General features: G+C 36.1%; 1 protein-coding gene across 6 annotated transcripts in view; it reads left to right on the top strand.

The window, feature by feature from the left end:
* Rbp6 (RNA-binding protein 6) overlaps nt 1-18,280 on the top strand; it is a 471,739-nt gene that overhangs the window by 162,698 nt on the left and 290,761 nt on the right. For 5 of the 6 annotated variants that reach the window (XM_076113243.1, XM_076113245.1, XM_076113242.1 and 2 more), the window contains exon 3: nt 5,345-5,426. In XM_076113243.1, coding sequence (XP_075969358.1) covers nt 5,345-5,426 — 82 coding nt within the window. Of the gene's footprint in view, nt 1-5,344; nt 5,427-18,280 lie in introns of those variants that run through there. The other variant, XM_076113249.1, reaches the window with a different exon arrangement.

Genomic DNA, 18,280 nt, shown 5'->3' with positions numbered 1-18,280 from the left:
CATGTGAGTAAACATATAGTAGAAATTCTTTTATTCGTGCGATTGTAAACTTTCATATTTTATTTAAAATTGTAACAAAGTTTTTCATTTTTAGATGTTTACTAGCATGTTTACCTAAATTGGCATGGATTTCTATGCCATATTATGGTGAGTGACGTCTATAATGTTTTAGAAAGTTTCTACATCAACTTTACAATAAGACCTCAATTTTACACATGTCCCTACTTTACTAATTCAAAAACTACAACAAATTTTAACAGTCAAAGTCAAGAGTTCGCAAGAAGCAGTGTTGACCCATTTATTGAGTAAAAAATATACGAGACACGTCTGCCGGCACGTGCCGAAACATGAAATATGTTGTGAAACAGGAAAAACAAAATACTTGTGAAAATGCGGTGACATTGTATACATTGTAGTTAAACGTACAAAGGTACAGGTGCGGTGGGAAATTTTAAAATTGTGGCTGAACTTAAGACTTTAAGTGGCAGTTGCATGTTTATGTTTAGGTCACAGAGCTAAATTGAGAACAGAGTTACGTCAGTCTGGCATAATGAAATTATGATGTAGGATGAAGATTAATAGAGATAAGTTTTTGTTATTTATTACTTATACGTTAGGTAATTATACCTTATATAAAAACTCATTCCGGTTGTAAACAATTTTGTGTAGCCATTGATTTATTTTATGTAAAAATTGAAATTGATTTTGGGACAAATTATAATAATTTAAAATAGTAAATATACATGTATAAGTAGAAAGAACACATTATAATTATGCCTTTGTAACAACTTTAAAGTATTTTAGACTTCTTTGAGTAAAAGTATAATGGTTAAACAAAATATAATTATAAAATGTTTCACTCTCAAGTGCTGGTTGTGTTTCAAAGCTTAACACATAATGTAAATTTTCTTAACGTTGTATTTAATATTGTTTTTACGTAATTTGTCCGTTCATTTCGGCTGGACTCGCCGGCTAGTTTCCAATTTTATGGTGGTTGGGCAAGTGGCGTAGGCCCCTGTACACATAGGACGAATCATTTGGCAAACTTCCGTGAAAGGTAACGAAATAAACTATGCGAGAAATAAGATCAAAATCCACTTTTACGCACATGTAACGGTTAATCAGATTATTGCCGAATATCTATGTCGCTATGAATAACGAGTCTTATATGTATAAAAGGCAGTTATCATTTTACTACTAAATATATTTCACTCTAAAACAACGCTAGAGACAAAGTCAATTCGTTTACAGCGTCATATTCATGGAATAAATAAATTTTAAATGTAGTAAGGCAAGGGTCTAGTAATAGAATCTAAACTGAATATAAATTAGTATTTATAATTTCGAAAACTACCAATTTACACATTCAAATAAAAGTAGCGGCAGAGTTGTTCGCTCCAACTTTAATAAGAAATATAGCCTATTCTAAAACACCATAAAAGCGATCCGCATTTAAATCAAGCAAATTATCCTCTCCAGTCATTATAATTTGCCAAAATAAATTTATAAATTTCAGTTAGAAGGTTTTGATTCGTTTCGCCACGACCACGACAAGTTGCTCCCTACTTTTGCTGAATTCTGTACAAAAGTTAGTAGATTAAAACTGCCAATTAGGGAGCATTTGAATTCCAAGTTGTTTTAGAATTCGCGTAATTATTGTTGGATGAACAATTACAGAAAGGACCAGAATGGATATTTGACATTATTTTATTTTGATAACTGTGTTCTGTCCGCCATTTATTTCTTGGAGACTCGTTGACCAAATACAATGATTTAAGTGTTAATTGATCAGTCTGTAATATATTGTGATCCTTAAACGGGTGGACACAAAAATCTTTATGTTTCGGTCACCCATTACCACAATATGGTACTTTGCATTAAAAATGTACCTGTAATAATTGAAACCCGAGTAGTTTTCATTTATACCAGGCAAACAATACAAAAATGAACTACGGAAAATTCAAATAACTAGTATTATTTTGCACTGACAGCAGTATAATTGATAACAAATTATAAATATTTAAACGAAACAGTTTTGCTGTACTCATCAAAATGAAACTGGTATAATGACGGTGTAATTCAGTAGCAAGGTAGGTAGTTCAGGAAGTGTGGCAAGTTCCAATTTAATGGTGGCTGAGCAACTGCTGCGTCGGTGCCTCCCTCATACCACTGACAATATTAATAATTTTATTGCAAGCTAGACGTAATACGTCATTAAACTGTAAATGTTGTATAAGAAAGAAATAAAATGTTTCATTCTTGCGGCCATTATACGTTTATTATAAATTAAAGATAGCCTACGGCAGCGCTATAAAATGTTAAGTGTTTTTATTGCTGTTTTATTTAGAAGGTGTGCATGTTTTGGAAATGTGATATCAATAAAGTTTTTCTCAGAAAAGCTTGAGGTAATTTTCTTTATAGCTTTAAAGACTGAAAAACTACATGATATATATTATTCAAACGTGAATTTCTAGTACGTTTAATGTTATTTCAATATTTTGGCACTAACTTCGAATTTTTGGTGAACGTCGATATAGTGAAGAAACGCTTCAAGAGTTTAAAGTAACAAAAGTAACAACAAAAAAAAATACCTACCATGCGTTAGAGTATATATTAAACTTATCTGTTCCTTAGTTTATAAAAAACCAAATCGTGTTCAATAACTATCAAAAATCATTTAACTCTCTCGCATAGAAATTAGCAACCAAATTTTTACCGTCAACAGTTACACAAAAGAAAAGGAAAAAAACCCACATTCTCGATCCCTTGTGTCTTGAGAAGTAGCGGCCGAATAATTCAGGTGGATCCGCAGCTTGTGTTCGGATGAAAATGCTACTAGCCAAATGCTAATTTTATGGTGGTTGAACAAGTGTGCCGAAGCCACCCGCGCCGTCCTACTACTTGTAGGCGTCATCTAAATAAAATATAAATCCGAAAGGGAAAGATAACAAGGGTCCGCGAATAGTTTAGTGGGTATGAGTGTCGATGGTCTCTAATTAATTTGTTTTTCTTTAAAAAGATTGGTAGTGTTGTACCAGTTTAGTGAAATTCGGTTTGTTCTTAATGATGGGTAACTGTCATAATGTCTTTGAATCAGGACGCAAATATTATGCAAGGTTTAATCCAAAGTCCAAAAACTCTATAGACATATTTGATATATGGAATTTATCTGTATTTCTAATATATTTTATCCGATAATTCTTTACCCGTAAAAAAACACTTAAGTTGATTACAAATTCATTTGTGCTACCGTAGTAATATAAACAACCAGAAACTCATCGTTATTAATACATGAAGTTTTCATCATGCTCTTGCAATTGATGCAACAGTTCCGCTTATCGTAATTAATATGATATCCTATCTCATTTTCGGAAGTGGACGCGCAGCATTAGCGTATAATGGCTTCGTAATCAAAACGTAACATCAATATACCAAAAATATATAAAGTTCAATATTGGTTTTCGATTTATAAGCACTAACGGCCCCAGAGCGATATGTTTCGTTTAAAATATTTAAAAGCGTATTTTCACTAAACACAGAAAATATTTACAAAACGATTTCCTTTGAAACTCTTGTATGCTTTATGTAGCGCTTATAGTTTTGGAATTTAAATACATTATTATGTCGGAATTATACGCTTTTGTTCGTGTAGTTATGAGTATTTTGCGGTGAAGTATAATATAACTTTGTTTTCAGATAGTGGGCATTGCATACTATTTTGCATTTACATATTATTATTTAGTTTAACATGACATACCATGCAGTACATTCTGCTAAATAATAAGCAACATTTTAACTCTCTTTACAATTATTCACCTCGTGAAGTAAGTTATGAAGAGTGATTACAGAAACAGGTCCACCTAAAACAATCCTGTATACGTTTTAGTTCCTTGTAAAAATTGCATATGAAGATAAATGGAACAATACATAGGTATAATTACCGAAGCTTGGGACTGTTGTGGTCAAAAAACTGTACGTATTGTAAGAACGAGGTCATTCTTCACGGATCTAAAAACGTACCCTTGTATGTGTTGCTTGTGATTAATGGTAGCGTCAGCATGCAATCGTTACTTTTCATTACTGTTTGGAAGTGCAGAACCAAAGGCTGGGGTAGCGGTCAGATTAGAAAACTTCCACCCCAAACAAGTCGAAAATCGACTTTAAAAACATAGACCAACATTTGGTTTTAGAAGCACCCCCGTTATCGAATTGAAGGCAAGTTTAAATTGGAATGTATCCCGCAATAAGCCTCTCGTGATTGGCCTGTTTGTTCTTAATTAGTATTAATCGGGAACTTCACAGGTTCCGAGTAAGTTAGTATCGAGCTTTTGTTTAGAACAAATTTGATTTCGATCGTTATTATAGGCCAGACGTGCCATAACAGACGCGCCGGAAGATAGATTGTTGACGTTCTGTTTGCAAACTTTATTCATGACGTTTTTATATTTTTGCATATAAAAAGAAAGGTTATTCATCATACTCGATACATATTTTATGATATATTTATATAACTTACGTATTATAATTCGGGAGTATATTTTATGTATTAGGTAGACTGCGTCTATACAGAACCGAAAGTGATTAAACAGTGTAACGTGTCGGTTGCTGACCGGAAATTATGTAAAATACGCCTAAAAACACGGACGTGGGAAATCAGCATATTCATTTTAGAGGGAGCCCACCCGCCCTATCCATTAGTGAGTCATACGGCGGTCGCAAACAAATCTCGACGTGGATGCTCCTTGCATGTATTTAAGGCAGACGTTCGAGACGTTTTAACAAGCCAATATAAATAGAGAAACATGATACTTAATACTCGAGCTTCTTGTCGAAGCAAATCTCTTGTGACACGATAAACAGCCGGAACGTTTCTGCGGAGCGTGCGCTCACAAACATTTGCTTGACGATTCCTTCAGTCATTTGAAGGGAATGACTCTTATCGTTTTACTTTTATGGAGTGCGAATCGAAAAGGCTTCAACGTTACAAAACGAGACCCTTCTATTGTGTAGAAGTGTTGAGTGAATGTGCCATGAAAGTTCTTTGTCGTTGTACCAATACGTACTTCCAAAATACACGAGATCTCTGCTCTAAAAATAAGACCGAACTAAATATCACTGACCCGTATGTGTATAAAAATTGGCGTTGCAAAAAAAGAATCAAAATTTATTTTACAAAACAATCATTCCTAAATTCACTTAATGCACACTCACAAAATACCTTTTAAATAAGGATCTAATAGCCCTTGCGAAAAAACAAATACTTTAAGTACTCCCCTAATATACGTATGTTTGCGAGTTCATTACATATTCACTATGTTTAAACACAATTTTCTTTCCTTTGCAGAAAGCCTCCGAGACTACTTTAGCAAATTCGGCGAAATCACAGAAGTTATGGTTATGAAAGATCCTACAACGAGGCGGTCGAGGTACGTACTGATACTTCACTTCACTAACTTTCATTATCGGCGCTTCCCAGGAATACTAACTTTACCTTGTTTACATGTGCTCTGTGCACTCCACACACTCCACACGCCGAGATAAATTGATAGATTTCTATGAAAACTGGAGAAACCAAAGTTTCACAAAAAATCAAAACAGCTTTTACCGTAGATACACCTTATTTATTACCTTCGATAAAATAATATATGGACCTATAGTCAAAGTGGGTCTGCGATTGTAAGAGAACATGTAATTGGCAAATTTTGAAATATTGTAACAATATCAGAGGCATAGGAATGCTTTGTTGCATAGTTGGCGAGCGGTGGTCGGCCGGGTAGGACGGCGGCGTGAACTGACCAACTCGACTCGTACTAAAAGTTATCGGTTTGCAAATAAGTTTCATTCTATAGAGAGGCACACTCGTTTCGAAATTTGCGGTTACCTTTGAATTGTAAGCAGTTAAATGTTGGACTTCAAATTTAGGAACTTAACAATAGAACTCGAATTATTCCAACTGAATTAAGCGTTTGGACGAGTTGAATGAGGATTTCGGTATACACTTTACAGGTTGCTAAACTAAGTTCCTTTAATAGCTGTATTGCTTTGGGCATAGCTCGAATATTTCTCTACGTATTCCCTGCCGACCCTTGTTTACCTTAAAGTTTTTAAGCGTTTGTTACCTCTAATATCGATGCGGTGCTTCTAAATGAAGGCTCTTAGCCGGTTATTAGTTGGGAATTGAAATTGTTTACGTCCTTGAAAAGTCTCGAGCTTTTACAATCACTATCGCAGCGAACAACAATCAAGCCGTTACGTACACAAACTGAGTGGCTTAGCAACTCTAGAGACAAGAAATAAGTTGTCAAAGTGTCGAGCTAAAGTTGCTCCGTTAGCAGCGTCTCCTGTTAGGTAAATCGTCGGTTTCACAACTCAATATTGCCCCGCGTCCCTCCGCCCTGAAATAATATACCAAGAACCGATATTGGAGCGCCTCAGCTGGAAATCTGAATGCAGCCTGCCACCCATTACGTGCCCCGCCTCCCAGCCAAATGTAACGTAAACGTCTTTTGTTTATGCTTATTGTTACCGAGTATTAGTTTTGTACCAACACAGATTTAATTAAATTGTGATCTTGGCTTACTGACCAAAAATACGAAATGTTTTGAAGATAGCTAGATGATACCTTTTAAAGTAAATATACAATACAAGCAGCACGTATGAAATGAAACAAAAAGGTCTGGTATTTTTTGGGGTTTTAAATCTTGTGCGATTGTGTTACGCGCAGGGGAGCACAAAAGTTTTTAGGTCGACACCTTATCGTAAACGTAAATCAAGTGGACATCGGCGAAGGCGAGATGTACCGTTCTGGTGTCCTGAAAGTGATAACAGTTTAGAAGTTGTTGCCGTAAACAACGATATTAGGAGCCCGTACCTTGCATAGTTAGATACAGATATTTACGGTCAGCAATAAACTTTGTTACAAGTTGCCGATATCTACAGAAATAAGGATAAAGTAAATAAACTTGTTATGGAAGTTTGATGCCGAAAAAATGCGAATATAAGTTATGATTCAAAGCGTCTATCGTTCATCAGGATTTGCATGCATTGGTTTTCAATCATGCTACACGCAGTCGTAAGTCCCGTCTGGCTCCCGGTGTCCGCACACACCAACTTCGCCCTTAATTCTTTAGATCAAAGGCCGTTTAGTTTGGCCGCGTGGTCTCGCCCTAACTACAGCTTATGCAAGCAAAGTAAATCAATATCGAAAGTCAATGAATCAAGAGTAATATATACGGGTACATAATAAATGTGCGCTACCTGAAGGCAATATCTGAAAAATTTGCCTGCTCGATATTGCTTACAAGGGAGTTTCCTTTCTCCCCAAAATTTAATGCGTCGTTCGCATTTTTATAAAAAGAAGTAGGTAAGTGAAATAATTTGCGGTCGGTGCTTTATTTCCTTTTATTTATTTTAATGGTAGGTCTCCTTTCATTGTTTTTTCTTTAAGGCTTAGGGAAATGAGGGTTTTCGTGAAGAAAAAAAATGTGTTAACTTTGTGTACCTATCGTTATAAATGTCGGAATTTATACCGAGGTGTGAAACAAATTGGTTTAGTTATGATTGTAAAAAAAGAAAATTAATTACGGTATTAGAGTTCTGAGGCGGAGAAAGTAAAACGGATCTTTGTATCAGATTTTTGTAAACGGATGAAGATTTTTGTGGATAAATGTGACGTCCTTATACAGATTGTTGTTTTGATGTGGAGCACTTGTATGAATTTATAAAAGGTCTTATTGATGTAAGTGATGTAATTCAATATCATCTGATTTTGTAGGGCAATGTTAATATTTTCCTTAGCAGGAAAATTGGGACAAAATGTTTTTTTATATTGAGTTAAAGTATTGGGTTAAAGTTGAATATTACATAATATTAATCTGTGCTTTGCAAACTTACGATAAACTGAATTGCATACGTAGCGGAAGTCAAAGATTTTAGGGGCGTTCTTTCATTGAAAAATATAATTCCAGTTTTTGTATACGCAACCCAGCATCTGTCAACCAAACTCTATTGTCTGATTTTTCCAAACAAATTAAATTAACTTTTCCTCAAAGTATCGTGTTGATAACACCCGGCAAGTTTATTATTTGTAGGCGTTAAGTATTTAACCACAAACCATGGTTTTATTCAAGTCGTAAAAATGAAACCTTTTATCATAATTTTACGAGCCAAGCTTCTCAAAGTGGGCACCTACTTCGTGTTAAGGGTTCCATTAGATTTGATTTAGTAATTAACTAGCCTTTATACCGCGGCTGCGCTCGCACGCCTTTCGTTTTCAGCCAGCAAATTGGTCAAAAATTGCTCTATAGCTCGTTCCTTGTTAACTAAATTGGATTCAAATAGCTGACATTATGTTGTTCAGATAGGGTTACTGAGGTAATTTTTAAAGATGTTTATGATGTAACCAGTTTTAAGCTTTAAACTCTTCAATAGGTGTAAGCTATACTTAATAATAATATAAATAAAAATAAATGATATGCCCTAACTCTGTAATGCAAAATGGAAAGTCACTTGGATCACAATTCACATATTGCAAGTCGATTTATTAATATACAGGGTGTAAATGACAGCTAACCGAAAACTTTACTTGTAAGTTTGTGACACTGTATGCGCGAAATTTACTCCAACGATATTTCTCGGAAATGATTGGTTCCCGAGTTAGTCATTTTTGAGCGTTCAATGTATAGTGAACAACGCGATGTATCTCCGCGCATGCCTACGAGATTTCTGGCGGCGCACTGTGGATCGAAAATCGGCTGTAGAAGACATAGGATCTCGATGTCGCGAATGTTATTTTTTTTGATGGAAATGTATTCTGCTGATCATTACTGTTCTATAAAATGTCATATGACGTAATTGTGTGCACAAATGGAAGAGTTATAATTTTTTTAAGAAAATTTTGTATGGAGCTGACATGAAAAATGAGAATATCTCTGGAATCGCAAGGTTGGCCGTTATATCCTTGCACACTGATATAGTACTATTTATTTGTGAATTTTTGACATACTTTATATCGCGGCATCACTTGCGATTTTTTTTCTAAAAATCGTCAAAATTTTCAAAAAAAATATTTTGTTTATAATACATTTTAATGCTTAAGTATGACAATAACAAGTGTAATTTACAATATTTTTTATGCTTAGACCAAAACGTTCTAAGAAATCACAAAATCGTACTACTTCTCCTCGAATGGTGTTCTCTAAACCTCGTATAATCTTTGTTTCGGGCCTCTAAAGCTTCTTCCGAAAGACTTCCAATTAGTACAAAAGCATTTACTGCAATTATGTCCCCTCCGTGAATCAACAATTTGTGGACAGTTGATGACATGTAGTACCCATCATACAGTTCCACGTATTTGCAGCGGTTGTTCTAGCGTATTCTTAAAATTTCGGCACGTCTACAAACTCTCCAGATGTGATAGCTCTCAGAATCACAGCAAATCTGCATATTTGGTCTTCATCGAATCCAATGATCGCTGCAGTTTTACAAGGAAACTCAAAAAATCGCCTTGCTGTGTTCCCATCGTTAGTTGTGTCTAATCCACGCTTAATGATGTCGATCAAATGGTTGAGATCATCTCTGAATCGTTCTTGGATGAGTTTTTTTCGTGAATGCAGTGTCTCTTGATGGCCTTTTCCTCGTGCAGACCACTTTTTGAAGTCTAGACGATACGCTATGTGTAAAAGACATTCCGTTTATGCGGGCATGAAGTGATGATAATCCGAACTCATACACGCCAGAAGAAACGGTTTTTGACGCAATGGCATCTAACTCATTCATTTATGTGGGCTTAGCCGAATACAGGTAGAGCAGGCCGCATTTCACTTCGCTACAGCCAGATATGTAAAAATTTTGCCATCAATCATCGTCACCATTAATTGGTCACTAATTTCAGTACTTGACATTTTGAGGGTACGAGAGATTTTATTTGGTTATCCATTGCAGTTTTTTCATTTATGACGACTTCTTTGGATTCTTTCGCAAAAGTAAACTGGACTGGATGGCAATACATAGGTGAGCAGGGTTTTAGATTCACCCATACGGTATCACCGTCAGCTATCAACTTTAATGGAACCAAAGAGGTCATAAATGAGCTGGAATCATCTTCAAACCCCCTATCACCGTCAAATCCCCACCTTGGTGTTAATATCATTTGTTTATCCTGCAGTTACAAGTTCAGAATTTGGATAAGACGAAGACCTAATATGCAGATTTGCTGTGATTCTGCAAATTATCACATCTGCAGAGTTTGTAGACGTGCCGAAATTTAAAGAATACGCTAGAACAACCGCTGAAAATACGTGGAACTGTATGATGGGTACTACCTACTGCACATCATCAACTGTCCACAAATTGTTGATTCACGGAGGGGACATAATTGCAGTAAATGATAATATATAAAAATATGATAAATGATATTGTACCACTCGGAAGTCTTGCGAAAGACGCTTCAGAGGCCCGAAACAAAGATTTTAAGAGGCTCAGAGAGCACCGTTCGAGGAGGAGTAATTCGAAATTGTGATTTCTTGGAATGTTTTGGGCTAAGCATGAAAAATATTGTAAATTACACTTACTACAGTCATATTTAAGCATTAAAATGTATCATAAACATAATATATATTTTTTTAAATTTTGACGATTTTTAGAAAAAAAAAACAGATTTGCTGTGATTCTGAGAGCTATCACATCTGGAGAGTTTGTAGACGTGCCGAAATTTTAAGAATACGCTAGAACAACCGCTGCAAATACGTGGAACTGTATGATGGGTACTACATGTCATCAACTGTCCACAAATTGTTGATTCACGGAGGGGACATAATTGCAGTAAATGCTTTTGTACTAATTGGAAGTCTTTCGGAAGAAGCTTTAGAGGCCCGAAACAAAGATTATACGAGGTTCAGAGAACACCATTCGAGGAGAAGTAGTACGATTTTGTGATTTCTTAGAACGTTTTGGTCTAAGCATAAAAAATATTGTAAATTACACTTGTTATTGTCATACTTAAGCATTAAAATGTATTATAAACAAAATATTTTTTTTGAAAATTTTGACGATTTTTAGAAAAAAAATCGCAAGTGATGCCGCGATATAAAGTATGTCAAAAATTCACAAATAAATAGTACTATATCAGTGTGCAAGGATATAACGGCCAACCTTGCGATTCCAGAGATATTCTCATTTTCCATGTCAGCTCCATACAAAATTTTCTTAAAAAAATTATAACTCTTCCATTTGTGCACACAATTACGTCATATGACATTTTATAGAACAGTAATGATCAGCAGAATACATTTCCATCAAAAAAAATAACATTCGCGACATCGAGATCCTATGTCTTCTACAGCCGATTTTCGATCCACCGTGCGGCGGCGGCGCGCTGAGCGACGACATGTCGCGACGCGTCGTAGGTACGTACGCGTACCACCACGTCTATGCGCTCACTAGTATGCAACGCTATCATTAGATAACAATCTTATGTATCGTTTATGGTATCGTAAGTAGGCCCGTATGTTACAATAGCTCATAGTAAAATTGTAAGTAGGTAGGTACCTACTTGGCTTACGTGAAATCAAACAATAATAGCAAAACGTAACCAATAATAAGAAAGCGCTAAAACAAATTGTTATCAATGTCTATCAACACGCAAATACCTGGTGTATGGCGAGAGTTTGAGTACCTTTGGATCCGGACGTACAGGTGCAGAGCACGCCGTGCACTTCCACGTGCTTCACCATACATAACACATCAACATTTCTTCCTATTTACGAACACAACTGCACTTTGAAAACAATAACAACAAAAATAATAACAATAAAAACACTAACAACTCAAAACCGGAACAATAACAAGTAATAATAAACAGCAGTTCACACACGACACGACGAATAGGACATAACGAACGACACCGGTGAAGAGCTTCCGTCTTCCGCGAGCGAATTGCTCGAACTATCGATCAAAGAGAGCCGCCGGCGCGGGCGCCTCTCCGCTCACTCGCGCCGCCCCTCGCCCGCGCCACCCGCTCCCTCCGCGCCGTCCGCCCGCGCGCCGCCGATTTGGTGACGAGCGACGAGTTAGGATCCCAGCGAGAGATTAGATTCAATAAAATATTGATGTGGCATTACTATTTTTACTTGTCACAGTTGTTACTGGTTGCATTGTAGTTTTATTCAAATACCAAATAACATTACAAACATTATTGATGTAAGTTTAAAAAACTTTGATATTTATAACATAAAATCAGCTTAAAGTAAATAAAATAAACACGAAACGTTTATTTAATTAAACCATAAAAAATTTAGGTACATAACAATGATAACAATCAATATCCATTAATATTCTTATCAGAGAAACTAACTTATCATTATTCATAATCCCCGGAGAATTACTTAGCATCCATTTTGTCGCATCCCATCTATGTAACATCCACGCGCGGTCGCGGCGTCACGCGTCACTACGGCCATCTACTTTTCGAGTCGCACCGCGCTTGTATGAAGTATGAATGAGCGTGTAAATATCGAATAGAATTTTGCAAGAACAAATTTTAATGGAACAAAGCGACAATACATGTTAAATTGTTTATTAGAGATTTTTATAGCGCTAAAGAATATCAATAGGATTTTTTGTTGTTCTGTATGTATTTGTACGTGTAATAATAAGATATCACACATTTTAAATCTTATGAATTTACCTTTTATCGGAGAGCGAGATAATTATGTAATTTTCATTTTTAACATAGAACAAATACTAAGTAACGCTGCATACTAGTGAGTGTGAGTGCTTGTTCACGTTGGAACTCGCGGGCGCGGTGGCGGTCGCGAGCGCGGTGACGTGGCGATTTGTGTTCACGTTGGCCGCCAGGCGGGCGTTTGGCTCAAACTGGCTCAAACTGGTTAATCTTATTTGACATCGCGAGTGAATCGCGCCCGCCACCGCTAGTTCGACGTGAACACACACGAACATCTTCACTTGTTTGATATTGGCGCGAGCGCGCCACGCGGGCCGCGCGCGACGCCGCTAGCTCGCCCGCAACTTAGACCGCGCGAACGGTATGTACGTGAACACTTCGGTACATCGCCATATGTTTGATATTTCGCGACCGCGCCCGCCACCGCGCCCGCGAGTCAACGTGAATGAGCACTGAGGTTGACAGCTGTGTGCGTAATCGTGTCTGTGTGGCGCGCGTAGGTACGCGGCGTGACGTCGACCGTCGCGGCCGGCCGCCGCCGGCGCGGTGTCGTTGGCCGAACAGCTGATAGCGAATTTATACGTTGTTTTAATCCATTGCTGTTTTTTGTGAAAAACAGTAATATGACGGTTTTTTTTTTCATATTCATGTTGCATTGTGTAGTATTAACGAAATAATACCAGAAAAAATAAAAAAAAACGCATAAAAAATCGGAAAAATCAAGAAAAAACCGATGAAAATTTTCAACGCCATAAGCACCAGAATCGTGTCTAAAGTCATTTTTTTTCGTTTTCGGTAGGCTGTCGTTTACACCCTGTATACCTATTTTAATTGTGGTCAAGATCGTCCAGACAGAAAACAAACAATAATTTCTAATAACTGAACGATAGCATCACAAACATTCCTTACTAATTGTAGAACACAAATTGCACGTACAAATGTAGGGATAACTTCAGGGCTTGATATGTGCCCGGGTGAATAGCAGTTTATATCATCGCTGAGGCTTACATCGGCTTTAAACGAGCGCGTCTCCATTCACGCCCGTTTCATACATTTCGCTTTCCACTAAAAATCTAAAATCAATAAAGGATCACGGCATAAATGCAAAGATTACTGTTCGCTTCACTCGCAGCGTGAAAAATGTACGCGCCTTTACATGAGCCGTCCGAAATAAAACCGCGAATCACTATGAGACTGTAAGTAGCACCATAAAAGGAGGATCCTTCGTTCAAATCGCTTCGGCAAACACCTACAGAGGAATAGAGCGGTGTTAAATGAGAGGGATTGCGAGTCCCCTCTCTCCCCACCCCTCACCGCTACTTAAGACGACGTCGTATTAGTAGCTGCCTCGCAAATGGGTGAAATACTTTTTCATATTTTAACGAATCATTAAGCAATAGTTGAAGTAATGTTTGCAACTGCTTTATCGCAGCCATCGCATAGGTTTGATATCTTTTTAAAATTTATGACGTTTATGAATCTGAAAATGTAAGAAAAGTTTGATAAAATTTCAAACAAGGTTTTTCAGATTGTGAATTTTAATGGTGGGAGTTATTCCAAAGCAATTTCAATGATCACTCTTTTTTTAAACTGACATTGTAATAATATGTATATCAGTCGTTTAAGGCAGATCGTAATGTAGGTTCGGGAAAAAAAGTAGTAGAATTTGCAAGCATTATTATTGATAAGTCATTGTGATCATTTATCCGATATCAGTGCCATCTACCTTGTGCAGCTAGAACTAACAAAGAAAAGTTACGTGTGACATTTCAAATGTGGTTATTTGATATATAACCGTGATATAATAACTTGTATAACTACATATAATATTATTAATATAATAAAATAAATGCTTAAGATATAAAAAAAGACGAATATTTGTTAATAACAAATACTGATTTATTTTACTCTATTCATCATAGCATATTCTTAAATGCAATCACTAGCTTAAAAACATTCCTTAAATTAATATTTAAACTACCTTTTAGCTATAACATATTACCGTCGGCAACATCAAATCTCTATCCGATAGGATATCGAATCTAATAACCATGTTGAGGCATCAACGCCGCATTATTCTGACCGATTGCGCAGCTCCATTGCGCTATTGATAGGCTATACCGTATGTTCGCTTGTGAATTTATACTACTAATTGATATAATGAAAGGGCAATCTGTTAAGATGCATTTACGGTAGTTGCCTCTGCATTATATATTCGGTGAAATGGTTGCCTATTACCGGTCAAGGACCTTCACACATAAGTGGCCAGATTTGATGACAGCTTGATCAAATTTAATCGATACCGTCGTGAAAATTTAAGTTATTTAGTGAAATTCGAACAAGTCTTTTGCTTTCAACAATATTATCATGAACAAAAGATAGTAATAGAAGAAGAAAATAGGTACTTTGTAAGTAAATTCGAACGCATTTTAAAATGCTATTCGCAAATTGTCAGTTGCAAAAGTTCCAACGTAGAACTGAATCGTTGAAAATTTAAACTCTTCGGCGAATCCAATCCACTTGACCACCAAGTCTCGAAAACAATAGTTACGAAATTTTACCGTGTAACGTTCATTACTAGTTCGATAATCGGTCTGAAGTACCGCGGATGCATAATCAAGTAGTCGAGTCTGGGTCCGTGGGGGGTTAGGGGCGGGGAGAGAGGGGAGGGGTTAGTCGTAAAACTATTACGGCAACGTTCTGCGGCGCACTACGCCGGCTTCATTAATCGGCCATCGTATGAAGCTATCAACCAGCGTTATGATATGACGTAGGTCGACATATCGCTACGAAGTGTCTACGGGCTACGAGCCCGCTACGGGTTCTGGAGTTACTTCGACAAAATGATTAAGCTAGTTTTGAAAACTGGGGTTTATATTTTGGTGCGTGTCGCGTTGAGCGATGTGCAAGTTTTATTGTTAATTATGATGTTTTGAAACTTTTGTGCATTACTTGCGGTAAATTGATTATAAGGAGTACCATTGGTGTTGTCTGCTGTAACTGTACCGTATATGAAAAAAAATGATATAAATATGCATTAAAAACGAATAATCAAATATAACTAAGGAGTTGTTACGATGCAATTTAAAGTCATATAACTTTACAATAGTTTCCATTAACCAATTCTCCTTGATTCTTTAATTCCAATTCCAAAAGTTTAAGTGAGATACAAGTTCTCAAGATATTCTTATCCTCCCGCTAGTTGGGGTACGAAATATGCAATTAACGGTGTTCGGAACACAGTGGAACAAATTGTAGGATCAGGTAACATTGTGCCGATGAGGGCGCAATCTTCGGAAGTGGTAAAGTCGGTGGAGCGATCGCGACCGACGGCGAGCTAACAATTCTGTACCGGTGCGTCACTGCGCTCGATCGAATTGGGTTTGACGTACACTGGTGTATGGAAATCTATTATTTATTAGAATAACGTCATTCCTGGTATCAATATGGTTGCAGCAGCAGCTAAGGTTTCTTATATGCTTAGTATTAGTTGTAGATATACTTCTAGTGATTGTCTTTTTAAAAGTTTTACTACACAGTTTCTCAATAAATAATTTATCGTATATTTGCTTCAGATCAGCATTAAGTTGGTTTATTTTATGACATCGTAATAACATTCTCATTTCAAATCTCACCAGTCGCCTTTCTAATGAACTTTGAATTAAGAAAATTATTACAACTAATCGTAATAAATAATTTGATACAACTTTATTTTCTAACAATACATTAACTGTACATTTTGTAACACGAAAATTCGTTGAAACAGTTATAAGTAATTTTAACATTTTAATATTGTGTAGTTGCCGAGAGAACAATAAAATATAAATTAAAAAAGTTTAGTAAAGGTTGACAATCTGTCTAACTATTTTTTATTACCAGCTGTCTTTATTAATCCCATGTACAATATTCATTGGTCCGTACATTTTTGGAATTACAAAATAAATTAAATGAAATATTCTTATATAATAAACAAATATTCATTTGTTATTTGCTTACCGTAGTTGCTAGCGTTGTATCATATTTATTCAGGCGTAGTTCTGTTATATGCCGTCAAAATATATGTACGAGTAAATTTTTGTGGTTAATGAATTCTCTGTTTCAATTAATTTTCATTACTCATTCTGTTTATATTATTTCCAAGTGTTTGTGTGAATATGGTTCCTTTCATTATGATGCGAATAGTGTCCGCTTCATGATTGTGTATTTCTAGGAGTTCTGTTCAGAATTTGGGCAAATTAACATCAAAATATTTTATTTATTATGTTTGGATTCGTTTTTAAACATTTTGTAACCAGAAAACTCAGTAACAGAGTAACCAGGAAATCAGGAAACAGTAGGAGTCAAAAAGCTTCTAGTGTGTTGTGAACCTAACAGTCGCGTCGGGTCGTAGCAGATTGGGTCGGTCTAACAAGACCGCCCGTGTACTGTTGCATTCGCTAGCTGCACCCCGCCACTCACTCCTATTGCCTATTTGGTTAAATTTACCAGGAGCCCAGAGACGTAAGTGGGTATAACGATTTTGCTAAACGACTTCTGCGTTCGTATCGGTCAGATGTTTCCACTGTTGCTCTCAACGTGATTTTTTGAGTAGTTTCTCTATTCTGAAAGTGGGGTTGTGGTTTTTGAAACTAAAATTTTGTATTTTTGTTTCAAAATGGGGCAACATGTTTTTATAAGTGCAGGGACAACATAACGGACCAGTATATTATTATTAAGACATCTACTAAGTAACAAAATGTGTCTTCATTTAATTCATTTATATTCTAAAATAATAGCTTATAATTATTACAAGCAAACTTTGCGCGACATTCACTAAATAACTTCTAAACTATTATCCTTACATATCTACTTAGTTATAATAATATAACGTTCTGCGAAACAACTCTGATATTTAGAAATAATTCTCCACAAATTTTAATAGAACATTCAAACAATAAAATGAAAATACTGTTTTATTATCTCAAAAGGTATGTCGAAGAAGTTAACATTTAGAATATGAAATCATAAAATTAAATCAAACGTAATGAGTTTTAAGACGTCGAAATTGCTGTTACGGACTAAAATAGGTACTCGTACCTTAGTCAGTACGGCTTTAATGCCTTTTATAAATAATAATTTTCATTTTAGATACGCAAACACGGCTAATTGATACTAATAAGTCAAGAAGTAATATCAAATAAAATAAACGTCTTCAAATCCAAACACATTGACATTTTTCCCCGCATTTTACCAACGAAATTTGATATTCCCATCTCAAACTTAAAAAAAGACGTCCCAATCGGATACAGTCGCCAACGCAATTAGTTATACAATCTGTCAATTTCATAACTTTCAAAGAAGAGTGGTCTTTATTGTGTTGAGTTAACGTCTAGAGTTGTGGTTTTGTATTGTTCGCTAGAGGATTTCTATACCGATTGATATTTTTATGCGAACATGCCGTTAGCAGTGTGCCAAGGATTAAGCATTGCAATGTCGGACACAAACAAATAGACACCATTACATACGAGAAGTGATTGATTCGCGCGTCAATATTGCGTTGCCTATGGCGAGCGACTTTTGTTATGTCCTGGTAATTTGTTCGTTAAAGCCAATCTATTA

Source organism: Anticarsia gemmatalis, chromosome 4 (assembly GCF_050436995.1).
Source record: "Anticarsia gemmatalis isolate Benzon Research Colony breed Stoneville strain chromosome 4, ilAntGemm2 primary, whole genome shotgun sequence".
In the NCBI taxonomy this organism is placed as follows: domain Eukaryota; kingdom Metazoa; phylum Arthropoda; class Insecta; order Lepidoptera; family Erebidae; genus Anticarsia; species Anticarsia gemmatalis.
The sequence above is the reverse complement of the archived record's forward strand: the minus strand, read 5'-3'. Positions and strand labels throughout refer to the sequence as shown.